Here is a 14,935-nt window from a genome sequence, read left to right on the forward strand (position 1 = left end):
AATGCTTCTGGGATTTTTAGGACCCTATGGAGAGCTCTCTTGCTGAAAAGGCACCTGCTAGTGGTGCTATCTGCTTGGCTTCTGAAAAATGTGGCTCTCCCGACAACCTGTTCAGTTCCAGCCTCTCAACCAAATAAGATGGAAAGACCACCATTATCATTATCTTATTCTACTTTGAATAAGAACAATAATGATGGCAGTGACGATAAAACTGGCAATGCCTCCATGTTTAATACCCTAAACCTGTCTGTCCCTGCTCATCCTGCTGTGCCCAGCTTGGCTGAACACCTCAAAAAGGGATCTATAGAGCCCGTTTTCCCAGGATGCCAATGGAGCAATATGACCTGAGCCAGCTACCTTCTCTGTAGGCTCAGCCACTCAGAGTCCTTTTGCCTCAATTTTCAAAGCCAATCAGAGGAAGACTATGAGGATATTTGAACCTGTCCCTAAAGACCAAAGAGATATTTGGCTATGTCACTGTGCTAAACACCACCCGTGGCCTTGTATGATTTCTTCTACTTTTCAAAGCATTGGATTGATTTACAGATAAAGGCTAGAAAAGTACCTGGCTTTGGGCTGTTTAATTTTCTCATGTCTTTGGGGTTTTTTTGTTTTTGTTTTTGATTTTGTTTTCATATTGAGTCTGTCAAAATCCACAAAGGTCTGATTCTTCTTTACATCTCCATGAGCATTTACAAGCTCCTTCCCATTATCTGTGTTTCTCATTCGCAGATGGGCAACACTCAGCGCTAGCCTTTTTAGGGATAAAGGCATTGAAATGAACCTTCATTTCAATTCTCTTCCTACAGCGTTTCTTTGAGGATCTTAGTGGTCTATATAAGTGTAACCTAAACATGTTTTCTTACTTTGCCTTGAGGCTCCTTCTGATTTTTGAAGTTTGGTGAGCATGGAGGAGCTTCACTGGTTCCCAAGGAAAGCCTTGAATCCCAAAGTCAATAGCAGTCCCTAAAACGCAGGTCTCAAGCTACACTGCTGGTGGTGACTACTCAAGTTCAAGGCTGCAGGTCAGCAGTTGAGATTGAGACACTCACTAATGACCTGGCCAGTGGGAGTTACACTGATGATCATCCTTCCTCCTATGAGCAGATTTAGATAAATCCATTTCCAAGGAACTGTGGCTATAAAGGCTCCTCAAACTTCTGCATGTGTTATATTTAAGGTTCTGTGAAGAACTATCTCTTACTGAGATCCAACTAAATTGAACAAGAGTTGAAGTATGAGAAACAAAAGAAGTGGGGAATATAACCCCTCAATAACACTATAACCACTCAATTGCTGTGCAGGGGACATTGGTAAACTCAAGGGACTCTGGGCTGCAGAACTACTCACTCCTCCATATCTAATCTTATATGAATAAAAGGAGATCTGGATAGCAAAAAGAAAATAAAAATCCCACTAGGAAAGCCTGAAGGATATTGTAGAGGGTGGACACATTGACTGCACCTTGTAAAGAGTTGATAGATTCCTTGTGGACATAAAATTTGAGGGCTGTCACTGACTAGCTTCCTCCCTTCTTGAGTCTGTTCAGTGTTCTACCAAAGTGAGGATGAGAAGGGAACTCCCACTGTCCATCCTTCACTTTCTCCCAGGAGGCATAAAGGCTCTGGATAAAGAAATCTGTACTGTACAAAGGCCAGATGGAAACCAAAGGTCATCTTGAATCTTAGCATGCAATGTCAGCACAAATGAGTAGCTGCTCAGCTCCAGTGTCCTATTTCAGATCACCCTAGAGGAGGCGATTTGAATTTAATGTGTAAGTTAGGCAATGAAATATTCAGTTTCATGGACATACTCCAGTCAGTCTTGGACAGATCAGAGAAAGACTCCAAAACGGTCACAGTTTGGGAAGTTAACTCCTTAGGGACCCACATACCAAGCTAAAGGATACCAATTCACTTATATCTGTTAAGAAAGTTGGAGTCATTCTCCAGCCACCAATTTTCTCCATATTTTCAAGAAAACTTGAAAATGAAAACTATTGATGTAATAATACAAAGTACAAGGGAGGAGAACGATCTGAAAGAAAGGTTTCCAACTTTCTAGTCTGACATCTAGTTTTTGTTTGTTTTTGAGTCAATAGACCTCAACATCATAGAAGAAAACACTCAACTAGTTACTCATTTCTCTTAGGAATAAACAAAACATTCACATTCAAAACTAAAGAGCTGGATTATTGTCTTCCAACATTTTGGCAATTATTTGAAAGAATGTGATCTATTAAAAAAGTTTACTAACTTACACAGGATGATTGTAAATTAGCAGCAAGCAACTGCTCATAAGAGATTTTGAACACACCAAAGATTACCAAAATTGGTAGAAATGACTTTATAATAGAAAAATAATATACAAGAGATTGCCTTTTCAGATTTGATTTAATCACTAGCCCAAAGAAGTAAAATATTAACAAGCTATTCATAATACATAATTCATTTTATATGAGTATTGCTCACTGGTGGTCCAGATAAACTCGTATTTGCTGATACTGCAACTTAAAACATTCTTTTTTGTGTCCATGAAATTATTTTGACATTAAAATAGAACTAAGGAAGGTCATACCTTTTCATATTAAATATAATCATTCATGGGGCCAAGCAAATGAGAATTACAATCCAATAACCATCTGTTTTTGAACTCCTGAAGCTTTAGTATGTGCCAGAAAGAAACGTTTTTACTTGATAACTTTAAAGCACCCCTGTAACTGTTTCTTTTAAAGAGGAATCCAGTGGTGTGACATCTGGAGGAACTTTAGATTATGTATAGAGACAGGCAATAAGAGCCACGTTTATGTTGTCAGTGCTGTACTCCCCGCCTTTAATTTCTCAAATGATCTAATTATATATGTTCTCTGTATGTCTCAGGAGGAAAAGAATTGCTGAGACTGTCAAAAGGCAGAATGCTGAATATGTTTTGGTGATGCTCATATTCCATGGCCTGATTATGGGCATAATTCAGATCACACTTTGACATTCCTCTGGAGCATGGCATTAAACACTTCTTAATGTCTCACTGTGAGACTAAAGCATCCTCTGTCGTTTTTTTGTTTGTTTGTTTGTTTGTTTGTTTGTTTTTTTGGTGGTACTGGGGTTCCTGGAAGCCCTTCTACCTCTGGGCTACACTCCCAATCCTATTTTATACTTTTTATACTTTTTTTATTTGGAAACAGGGTCTCTTAAGCCAGTGCAGCTGGCTTCAAACCTGCACAATCCTCCTGTCTCCGCCTTGGGGATTACAAGCGTGCACCACCATGCCCGGCTACCCTCTGTCATTTAAAAGGAAAGATATCTGATGTCTGCCAGCATGCCTGACACTAATGCTTACTGTTTTTCCCTCAATGATGCCTTTATTTGTGTATATATTTATTCACAAATACTTATTGGCTACTTAACATTGATTCTATCAGGTCTTATTCCTTGCTGAGGCTGGGATAGTTTCCTGTGCCTGCTGGAAAAAAATTATCATAAACTTGGTGACTTAAAATAAAAGAAATTGCTTTTCTCACAGTAGTGGAGAGACCAGAAATTCAGGACCACATTCCCTAAATGGTCTCCAGGTAAAGGTCCATTCCTTGCATCCTCCAGGTTCTGGTGGCTTCCCTGGCGTTCCTGACTTGGGGCCACATCACTCAACCTCTGTCTCAGTGGTCACATGGCTGCCTCTTCTTCTATGTGTCTTCCCTGTGTGAGTCTCTCATAATGACACTCATTATTGGATGTAGGGCCCCACAGATCATTTGGGATGATCTCTTTTTAAGATTCTTAAGTTAATGACATTTACAAAGACCCCTTTTTCAAATAAGGTCATAATCCCAGGTTGGGGAAATTAGGACATAGAAAGACCCATTTAGGAGTCACCATTCAAACCACTGCATGCGAAAAATTTAAAATTGTGGCAGTTAGTAACCTCTAGGCAGATTTCTTAAATTCTTGATTTAAATGTATCTTACACAGCTGTTTTGCTTTTCTTTGAAATATCCCAAATAAACATAGTGCTTTTTCGGAGGTAACCTCTTACATCAGCAAAGTTCATCATTAAGTGCATTCATTCACTCCACTATAATTGTTTTTCTCACTGGTAAATCTAATGTTATGATCTACTTTTGATACTGATGTCACTGAATGAGTAAAAAGCTCCCAAATCTTCTCTCTTATCCTCTTTTTTTAAAAAGATCCTCTATTCCTCATGGTGATGATGAAGAGAAGATTTCATAGGAAGGAGGTTTGATATATCCTCAAATATTGATTGAGTTCTTACTTTCTGCCCTGCATTATTCTAGATGTTGTAAATAGGAGCCAGCCTGGCTTTATGAATATGTGGCCCAGCATATGTATGGGGTTCTGTGATAAGAAGGTTCCTAGTTTACTTTTATGCCATCTTGAAACTATTAATAATTTTCAAAAAAAAAGGGCCTTGTATTTTGATTTTGCACTGAACCCCCAAAATAAGTAAGTAGCCTATCCTGAATTGAGCAGTGGACAACATAGGAGAAGTCCCTGCTCTCAAGGACTTGTCAAGGTTCCTGATAGTTAGACAGTCACCACCAGTACTCCAGGTATAAATACATGATGCTGAGTCCTTTGGGTATTAGATCAAAGGTTAGCTAGTGGAGTATGTGGTATGATCTGTGGTGGTATGTGCTAATGGCTTCAAAAAGTAACTCACAGTTTTAATAAACTGTCTATTATTATTGATCATGTCAATCTTCAGTTCTGGATTTCTGAGCAGCATTTCCTAAGATACAATCAGAATTTTCCAACTGCCATTTTTAAAAAGTGATAGTCTTTTTATGTTGTCTAGGCAGGCACTGACCTCCTAGGCTCAAGTGATCTTCCTCCCTTAGCTTCCTGAGCAACAGAGAGTACAGGCACATGCCACTGAGCCTGGCTCTCAATTGGCTATTTTAAAAGAAAGCTTTCTGAGTTAGGGGACATGATAAATTCTCTTTTTAATATAGACATAAAATTTCGACATTCAACAAGTGACAAGAACCTTTGAATCATTGCCAACAACAAGAGTATTTGGATAGCAAACTATGTTTCAAATCCAATCTTGGACATCTCTTTTAGAGGAGAATAAGTTGTATAATGTTGACACTCTGCGGAAAGGCTATTCATTTGGACCTCCTTCTAAAAAATTGTTGTCTAGATATTTTCATCATGGCGGCATGCCAGACGATCTGAATAAGATCTGGCTACTGAAAACTGTATAGTTTCCAAGGGATCTATTTCTAACATAGAACAAGCATACAAAAATATTTTTTAAAATCCATGTTACTACTGAAAAGGATAAACTCAGAACTGAAGTGGTTGGTGTACGTTTAACACAGTTCAGTTAAGGATTTCTACCCCAAAGTACAAGTTGTTGCTTTTAGTTCCATTTCTAGATTAGTCACCCTAGATATACAGTCACTCTTAACAGCATTGTGCCATTACTAGTGACTTTAATTACTGTTTGTTAGTCTTATCTACTTACACCAATATTAATTAAATCCATCTAGGTGGGGGTATGACTGGGTTGTCCCAAAAATATGTTGATTAGAAAATGAAAATCATAATCTTTACTTAGGCTAATTTTCTTTGACCCTTCTTTCCTGAGGACAGAGGAATCAATCCAAATATTAATTCTAAAAATAGAACTGCTTTAGACCTCCTGTTGCAATCAGCTGACTCCTCAGAAGAAGGATCCCTTTATCTTTTCGTGATGCTGTTACTGCCGGGGCTTCCTAATACATCTTCAAATTTCATTTGGTACTCAGAAGCAGTGGGAAAAGTTTTATAGAAACTTCATGAAACAAAGCAGCTCTCCTGATGCCCAGATTTATGATCAAGGGGGGCATCGTGCATTGAATTTAGCATGTTATTACCCTCACTCCCATGAACCTGTCTTTCAGCACAATCCACGACAGCAAGAAGACAAAGGCTTTGTTGCAACAGAACAGAGCAGAGACGTCCGTGGCCGTCAGCTTCTTTAAAGCCAGTAAATACAGGTAATTTGTCAAAGTCCATAAAATAGAAAAGGGAGCAGTTCTTTTAAGAAAGAGCTTCAATGTCAGGCCATCTTCACCAAAAATCCGGCTGCATTCTCTACAAAAGAAAAAGAGATTAATACACAGGTGGTAATGATGACCCATCTTGTCTGGATGACTCTTCACAAGCAAGAACATACACACTAGAAACAGTCATTCATCTCTGCATCATACTGAACCCATTTCTGCCCCTACAAGATCTGGGGAGTGTACAGATCCTTGGAAAAAAGCCCACTTCTCCCTAGCACAGACCTAAGTCCTCTATCCACACATTCTCTCGAGATTGCCAGGGTTGCTGTTCTGCTGTTTCTGATGGTCTCAGAGAAGTCTGGAGAAATACAGAAACAAGTAGACACTGAAATCACTATTGAAAGAGGTTGAAGAGTCTTTCTAGTAGGCCAGTCTGATAGGGTCAAGATTGCAGCTGCTGTGTGAACAGGATACAGACAACTCACAGAATCCCACGGAACAGGGGCCCTCTCAAGTCTGTGAGATCACACAGATACTGGGATTTTGTTATCCTCTAGACTGTGCCTCTTTCTAATAAATATGCCTCATTGACTAATTTCCTTTCCTGCCAAATTAAAAAAAATTTTTTTGATGATGTTGGAGATCAAACTCAGAGTGTTTTGCATGTCAGGCAAGCACTCTGCACTGAGCTACATCCCCAACCCTCCTGCCAGCGTTTTAAAGAAGAAACATGAAGAAAGCCTCTGTAATAACCCTAAATATAGTGAAAACTAGTATGAAATTCAGGTTGTACTTACATGCAAGCACTGACCATTTTGGATGAATCATCTGGATGTAGTGTATGAAAATAGTCACTTCAATTAAATCTTTAATTTGTTTGATTTCTGATTAAATTGGCTATTTAGCCCAAGGGGCCATTTTAATCAAAATGTTCACACTATAGTGATACACACAGGCAATACTGGAAGTGCTACAATTGCCCTGCCTACAAGACTGAAAACAGACTTGCTACCAAGAGAATTTAGCTTTCATATTTTTCACTCAGCTGTTCATGAACATTCAAGCATTTACTGGGTAACTGTCATGTGCAAGGCATTCTATTTCCAAGAGCAGTCAAAATATTTTGTTCAAAGCCACACATTATTAATATTTGATTAATATTAAATGAATTATATTTACGTTGCTCTGGTTAGTACTGGTACCAGGTTCTCTTCCAGCTTTTACTGAAGAGATATGTTATTTTGAACGAATTGAAAACCAGCATAATTTCTGATCAGTTTGCCTCACATGTATGAAGTAGCTGACCCCACAGGAGTGAGAGAGGGATAAAGGTTCTATGCACAGGGAACATTGACTTAAATAGCAAGTCTCACAGTAAGTGATGCTTTCAAGCTGTGAGTTATAGGTCAGCAATTCCAGGAAGGTTAAAAATGCATATTGCACATTTAGAACTAGAACTTTATATTGTGGTTTTACTTTCATGTGGGATACAACCAATTAGGAAGAGTTTTCATAAAATGAAAACAAGATTGCCCAAAGATAAATTTTAATTTGGCAGAGACATGAAGTTAAGGATGGGATTACATAACCCCAAGGCAAAGCTTTCTCTAAAGTAAACAGAAATTACCTGCACTCATACACACAAGAAAATGAATGGCCTCTCTGAAACACTACAGCCATTGGGTTATCCTGAAGCGGCATTACACATGGAAAAAGCGACAGTGTGCCTAAGCTGTCCTGAGTGCAAGGTTCATTTTCTGTATTTACAAAAGATGTGCTCCAAGAGACAGCTGTTGTATAGAGCTGGAGTTGTGAGTTGTAGGTTTTTGCTGTCATCCACAACCACTGAATGGTTTTTAAAGTACACATTTACCAAGAACCAGAGCAAACCCCATTTCTTTTCTTATTTTCCAGTACTGGGGATGGAACCCACAGGCATTCTACCTTTGAGCTACACCCCCAGCTATTTTTTATTCTTTATTTTGAAACAGGGTCTCACTAAGTTGGGGAGTGCCTCAGTAAGTAGCTGAGGCTGTCTGCGAACCCGCGACTCTCCTATCTCAGCTCCCACGTACTGGGATTACAAACATGCACCACCACGCTTGGCTCAAAACTCATTTCTGATTAAAGGATTGCTTTTTGTTATCACTGTCTCTAGACAGCGATGGTTCCTCCCTAGTGTTCATCATCATGCTGGGTCAAATGCTCTCCAGAAGAGACACAGGACACAGTTGAGGGAACATTCTAGTTTCTCAGGGAAGACCACATAAAGACCTAGTGGGAGAGGCCCACAGGCAACATGGCTGGTGAGATGCTGCTGCCAGGAGGAAACTGTCCCCACCTGGCTGGTCCTGTCCCTGAAGTGGTCTGTATTTCATTGTTCTCCTTTCTGTTTCCATTGCCTCTCACTGCCAATCTTCTCCCTGTTTGTCACTACTGTTGCAGAAATTAAAACTACTCTCTAGCCGGGCGTGGTGGTGCACATCTTGTAATCCCGGCTTTTGGGAGGCTGAGACGGGAGGGTCACACAGTTTCGAAGCCAGCCTCAGCTACTTAGTGAGTGAGGCTCTCAGCAACTTAGTGAGACCTGTTTCCAAATAAAATATAAAAATGGGAGTATAGCACAGAAGTAGAAAGCCTCTAGATTCCACCCCCAGTACCACCATAAATAAATAAATAAATAATAAAACTACTTACTCTATCCAAATGCCAGCTGACCTATGTAAAATCATATACTGTGCAAACAATAAGCACTAAGAAATGTTAATGGTAAAGAAAAAAACAATAGATTTGTATGGAGAAGTAATTAACAGTGTGTCTCTTTGGGAATGATAAAATCAGAATTTCTGGATAAGAGGCTCTGGCTGGTGGTAAAGCTTGGGATGAAGCTTAGAAGTTGTGGGGCATTAATAAGTTAATTATACTCATCACTATAACAGCAGCTACTAATTGTTAAACCCTTTCTGTATATGAGATAGTACCTTAAGCACATTTCATAGATGCCTGACAGAGACTAATGTATCTTTGACTCTGATTCATTCTTTCTAGATTTCTTTCCCTAAGAAAACATCTTTGTTAAAACTATTAAAACTACTAGGTAGCTTGGTGTGGTGGGGCATGGGTGTAATTCCACTACTTGGGAGTGAGAGAGGAGGATTGCAGGTTTGGGGTTAGTTTCAGCAACTTGGTAAAACTCTTGTTTCAAAATAAATAAACAAACAAATAAATAAATAATACCTAGGAGTGTAGCTTGGGAGTAACATGGTCCTGGGTTCAATTCCTGGTATTACACAAAACAAAACAAAATTATGGTACATAATCTCTTCTTTCTAAATTTAAAATTCACCTGAGACAAATGCAGTCTGGTAGTATATAATTGAAATAATTTGATCATTAAAAGTGACTTCCAAAAGGACATTTACCACCTATACTTAATACTTCATTGAATATTCTTTTCGTGTTAGTGATAAGAAAAAACTGGAATTGCTTTCATACCATTCAGGAGAAAAAGAGTAAAAAGTACTGGTGCTGTGGAACAAATTCTGCTTCCAGTCTTACACACTAACTCTCTTTCCCCCTTGTTCAGCCAGGGGAGCTCTGGGGAGTGCGTGCCTTCTTGGCAGATGGTGTTAATGAGTCTGCAGGGAAGATAGATCAAGGATCTAAGAATTTTCTGACAATGTTTACCTCTCCTATTGTTCTCACTAGAGACCGATCCTTTCAAAGACAGTGTTCTGTGCTTGGCAATAAAAGCTCTTTGATTTGATTTCAGAAAGGCCAAACTCATTCTGCCTGCATGAACAGGTGGAGGTATCTTGTCAAATCACGAATTTTGTAAAGTGTAGAATTAGCTGGACATGAGAGATGGGGTGGAGATGAAGCTCATTCCCAAACCAACATTTCTATCAGCAGCAGCCTTTTGTAAAATGTGTGATCTGAGATAAAACAGCTTGGCTTGCTTCAAAGTGTACTTGAGAATCTGTTCCTTTCACCACGTTTTGTTGTTTTTTTTTTTTATCAACAACAACCATAGGGACTACGTGTCTAAACCACAGGGACATTCAGGTAAAACACACATACTATCTGGTAAACACAGCTATTTTCAAATGGATAATTTTAGCCCCAACAGACATGGGCCTTATTCTTTCATCCAAAGCAGACAATTTCAATTTCTGTTTTTTAGTTATAATTGTGTTTTCAGAGACACAACCTAAAAAGTCAACTCACAGCAGGACTCAGTATTCCCAGGCACTTCTAACTGGGTGACTGGAAATGGAAGTCAGAGATAGACCCAAAACAGTATGTTGAGGTTTTAAGAACAGTCCTTTAATGCACCAATTATAACAGCCATTCCTTCTTTTTTGTTAGTTTTTTGTTAACCTTTCTTTGAAAGATTATTTTGGCTCCTGCAAGACAAATTGATCCTCATTCCGCTGAAGACCCACAGGCTGTCGTTCTCCCCTCTGCTCTCCTCTCAGCTCCCCGTTTCCTCTTAGTGATGAGAAGGACTGTTGTGGACATTATTCCTTACCTCTGGGATTTTCCTTTTCAAGAAACTGTTCACTAGCAAAAGAACTTTGACTCAAATGCTGATTTTACCTTCCTGGAGCGCTGTGCAAGGCTGCACGGCCTTAGTCCTGTCAATTTCCTGAGCTTCACAAGGGGGCTGCAGAAGCCAGGCTCAGCAGGAAGCAGCCACTAAAACCGCAGGACTACCACAAAAGCCCAGCTGCCCCTGAGCTTGGCCAACAGACAAAGAGACAAGACCCCCTGTGTTCCTAGCCTGCAAAGAATGGTGTCTCTTAAAGATTCCCGGGGTCAAACTTCTCACTGCATGAAACCAGGTTATTTCAGCTGCTCAGGTATCAGGGTGTGAGAAACAGTGAGCAAATGTTTTGTGACTGTTAATCTTATAAACAAGGATCTGTTTTTTTCTCCTGGACTTGAGACACTGGGATGTTCTTTTATAATATGACTTTCAGAGGTAAATAGATTTGGATTTAAATTGGGTTCTTTTATTTATAACTGTTTGACCTTGGATAAATCGTCTAAACTTTCTGAATCTATTTCCTGTGTTGTTGAAGTGGAAATAATAAAATCATCTTATACAGTGAATTGTGTTACTATCACTAAGGATTAAATAAGATAAGATACACCAAGGCACCAGCACAGTACCTGGCATGTTGTAGACATATATATATATATATATATATATATATATATATATATATATATATATATATTTTTTTTTTTTTAATTAAAAAGGACTGCTGCTGGGTGTGGTAGTGCACATTTATCCTAGTACTTGAGAGGCTGAGACAGGAGGATCGTGGGTTCATGGGCAGCTTCAGCTACTTACTGAGGCCCTCTGCAACTTAGTGAGACTCTGTTTCAAAATAAAGAATATAAAATAGGTCTGGGGGTATAGTTCAGAGGTAGAATGCCCCTGGGTTCTATCCCTAGAACTGAAAAAAAAGGGGGGGGAGGACTGTTTTCTTGTATTCATTACCAACCTTAGATTCTGCTTCTCCGTACTTCCCAAGTGAGTTCAATTTATATTCCAAAGAGATGAAAATACCTATATTTACATAAAATGATTTTCTAACATTTCCTATTGCCCATTTAATGTGAAACTTACCTGAATTTTTTCATTGGAGATTGCTTTTCTTGAGCAGTGGCCAGATGCCCAGAGTAATAGACAGGGAAAAACATAATGTTCCAGTTTGTTGAAAACCATGTCATGAAAAATGGACAGTAGAAGTTCTTATAAGTAATTTTTACAATCTGTGTGGTTCCAACCCAAGATGATGACACTGACAAGATGATCAAGAGTCCCCAGACAGCCTTCAGAACCACGGACGTGCAAGACAGGCAGCGAGACTTGATTCTGTTTTCTTGGCTACTGTTCTCAGAATGAGTCTGTGTCCCATCGTCCCCTGAAAACAGGAAAGGAATACAAATGTGTGGAAATCAGGTCATAAAACAGCAATGCATCAGGTTCTTTTAAAAGATAGATGCAACCACGAATTTTTCTCTTTTCTACTATCATTAGAAAAGACTGGTAACCCCAGCTCATTTTCTATCTGTAATCTCTGCCCCGAAAGGTATAGTATGGATCAAGGCCCACCTAGCACATGAGGATGCTCATGGCCATGATGGATGCTGTGCTGTTCTCCTGCACACCCTGCCCCCTTCCTTGTAAGCACACTCCACCTTTCAGCTTTCAAAGACTTTGGCCTTGGCCTTGTGAGCTGCTTTATCCAGTCCAACCTGAGCAGATGAGGGGCTTGCCACTTCCCGGCAGAATCTCTGAGAGGCCCCGCCAGCTCTCTTGCTCTTCGCTTCTGTCACTAAAATGAAAAATCTTAAATAGAAGCTGTCCTTTCAGTCTGTGTGGGGGAGTGAGCAGATCTCAGCCAGAGAGGCCCTGTATCCACCAACATGAAAAATGAGTGAGAAATAAATATTTGTTTTTACATTCCACTGGGATATTTTTACAATCGCAGCAAAGATGACTATGAAACTGAGAAGTAATGTGTCCTGAGAACAGAACAAGTCCTGACTACACAAAGTCATTTCTCACCTCATAGCAAATGACTAGTTAATGTGTTTCTGGGAACACAATAGGCTTTGCTTAATATTTTTACATTTACTAAGAAAATTTAATAGCACTTTTCACATTAAAATCACCAAAGCTCTTTGAAATTGGCAGTCATAAAGGTCTTCTCCTCTGATAGAGAAAATGAGTTCAACATGATGAATACATGCACCTATCTGGAAGTGGATCAGGAGCAGAAGTTGCCCTGAGTCCTAGAGCTGAGATCTCAGCTGGTAGAATCGCGGGGAAGGGAGGCAGGATTGTCTGAGATTCTCATACAGGCACCTGCCTGAAGGCCTACGCTGAAGAAAGTGCTGCAGTTCATAGATCATGAGTGCCAATGGGTGGCGCTTCTCACAGTACCTCTTTAGAACCTACTGGCTCTACAGTTCAACCTGTTCTACTGCTTAATGAGCCAGGCACAACTTCCCCACTGGTTTAAAAATTTTTACTCAGCTAGGGCTTTCTGATTTAATCATTTGGTGAGAGGAAAGAAAGTGAATTCTTCGTTTGGGAATATAAACTAAGTAAGTATGAACACAGTGATCACTATGTGACTTCGAAGTCTTATACTAAACTTATATTCTACTGAACTCTCAGGACCTAGCATTGCAGAAGCAAAACTGGCCTTATTTTATTTCTTTATATAACAAAATCTTGCTGAGATTCTACCAGGAGCCAGTTAGTGAGTTGGGCCCCAGGAGTTCCAAGACAAAAGACTTGAGGTCCGCATCTAGTGGAAAGGTAGAAAACACATCCCATAGTGTAACAAAGGCTGACTCTGACAGATAGGAGAAAAGAAAGCAGAGAAGTGCTTGTTAAGGGCTGGGCTGGAAAACGATCAGGGAGGAACTTTCAGGATGCAGCAACATTGAGGTGAGGCTGGAAGTATGGTCAGCCAGACCCCTCAACTGTGTGCAGGCCTCGCCTGCTCCTCGTAATGGTTCTGAAAATTTCCTCTACATCTGTGTGGCTTATGCAGAGAGGAGAGGAGGAAAGTAGGAGAAACTCCTGAATTGGGAGGCTGGTAGAGGAACACAATCCTACCTTAATAAGTAGGTAATGCTCCTAGTTTACAGGTGATAAAACCGAGGCTCATATAAAGCGTCCAAAGTTTCTAGAGTTCATCTTTTTATTTTGAATGCTCATTCTGTGTAGGCTTTCAGTATTTAGCTTTCCATTTGAGCTCTGGACGTTTCAGAATGCTTTGGAGATCTATCTATCTATCTGTCTGTCTTTCTATCTATCTATCATCATCATTGTTGCAGGGGATAGGTTGGGGGGGGAAAGGTGTGTGGTGTGAAATAATCCCCCCCCACCACCAGACACACAGAGACAAACAGAAAAACTGTGGATTCTTGTCCTAAGCTAAGAATAAGTATTCATCGCTTGGACAGCTGCTGCAGATTTAAAGAAGTTTATTAAAAAGATAGAAATATAGAGATAGTTACAGCCCTGTGCCGGAGCAGGCACAGGGGGGCAATTCGAACGAAAATGCCAATGAACTCCAGTTCTCTGAGTTTTTATCCTAAGTCCAGCAGGTCCCTCTGATTTTGGAGATCATGTTACCCCTTATCTCCAACCCCTGCTCTGCTTCTGTTATCTCTCCAGCCGAATTTATGGCCTAAAGGGGGAGACATCTCTTGTCTCCAAACACAGGCCCAGATTTATGGCCAGAGGGGGAGGCATCTCTGTCTCCAGACACAGGCTTTTACCTTTCGTCTTCTCCCCCAAAATGTGTTAAATTGTTCTTAGGAATGCAAGGACATGTTAGCTAACCCTGGCTTTCTTAGTAAAGAAGACATATTTCAAGATTGGACATCTTTCCCAGTATTGACACATTAATACTTTTTAAACTCCCTTCCCAATACCAGTACATTCATCATTATCATCATCATCATCATCATCATCATCATCATCATCTATCTATCTATCTATCATCTATCTATCATCTTTCTCTCTCTTCTTTCTTTTGTACTGAGAATTAAACTCAGAGGCATTCTACCTCTAAGCTACACCCCCAGCCCTATTTTATTTTTATTTTGAAATAGAACCTCACTAGGTTGATGAGAGTCTCACTACTTGCTGAAGCTGTCCTTGAGCCTGTGATCCTCCTGTCTCAGTTTTCCAAGTACTGGGATTAGAAGTGTGCGTCACCTTGCCCAGCTTCTGGAGATTATTCCTGTTTCCTGGCAGGAATGACAGTCTTCTATGAGGTTTAAGAGAAGTGATACTAAAAATAAAGATGTAGTCTACACTTCAGGATCCATTACCCTCAGGGACTATTTCGTGAAGGAGGAATGATTTTATAAAGATATTAAATG

General features: G+C 39.8%; 1 protein-coding gene across 1 annotated transcript in view; it reads right to left on the minus strand.

Annotated features, from left to right (window-relative positions):
• SLC35F4 (solute carrier family 35 member F4) overlaps positions 1–14,935 on the minus strand; it is a gene marked incomplete at both ends in the record, with an annotated part of 238,701 nt that overhangs the window by 14,662 nt on the left and 209,104 nt on the right. The window contains 2 exons of the mRNA XM_080708177.1: positions 5,882–6,101; positions 11,652–11,949. Coding sequence (XP_080564303.1) covers positions 5,882–6,101; positions 11,652–11,949 — 518 coding nt within the window. The remainder of the gene's footprint in view (positions 1–5,881; positions 6,102–11,651; positions 11,950–14,935) is intronic.

Source organism: Muscardinus avellanarius (genome assembly GCF_963383645.1).
Source record: "Muscardinus avellanarius genome assembly, chromosome: 12".
NCBI lineage: Eukaryota > Metazoa > Chordata > Mammalia > Rodentia > Gliridae > Muscardinus > Muscardinus avellanarius.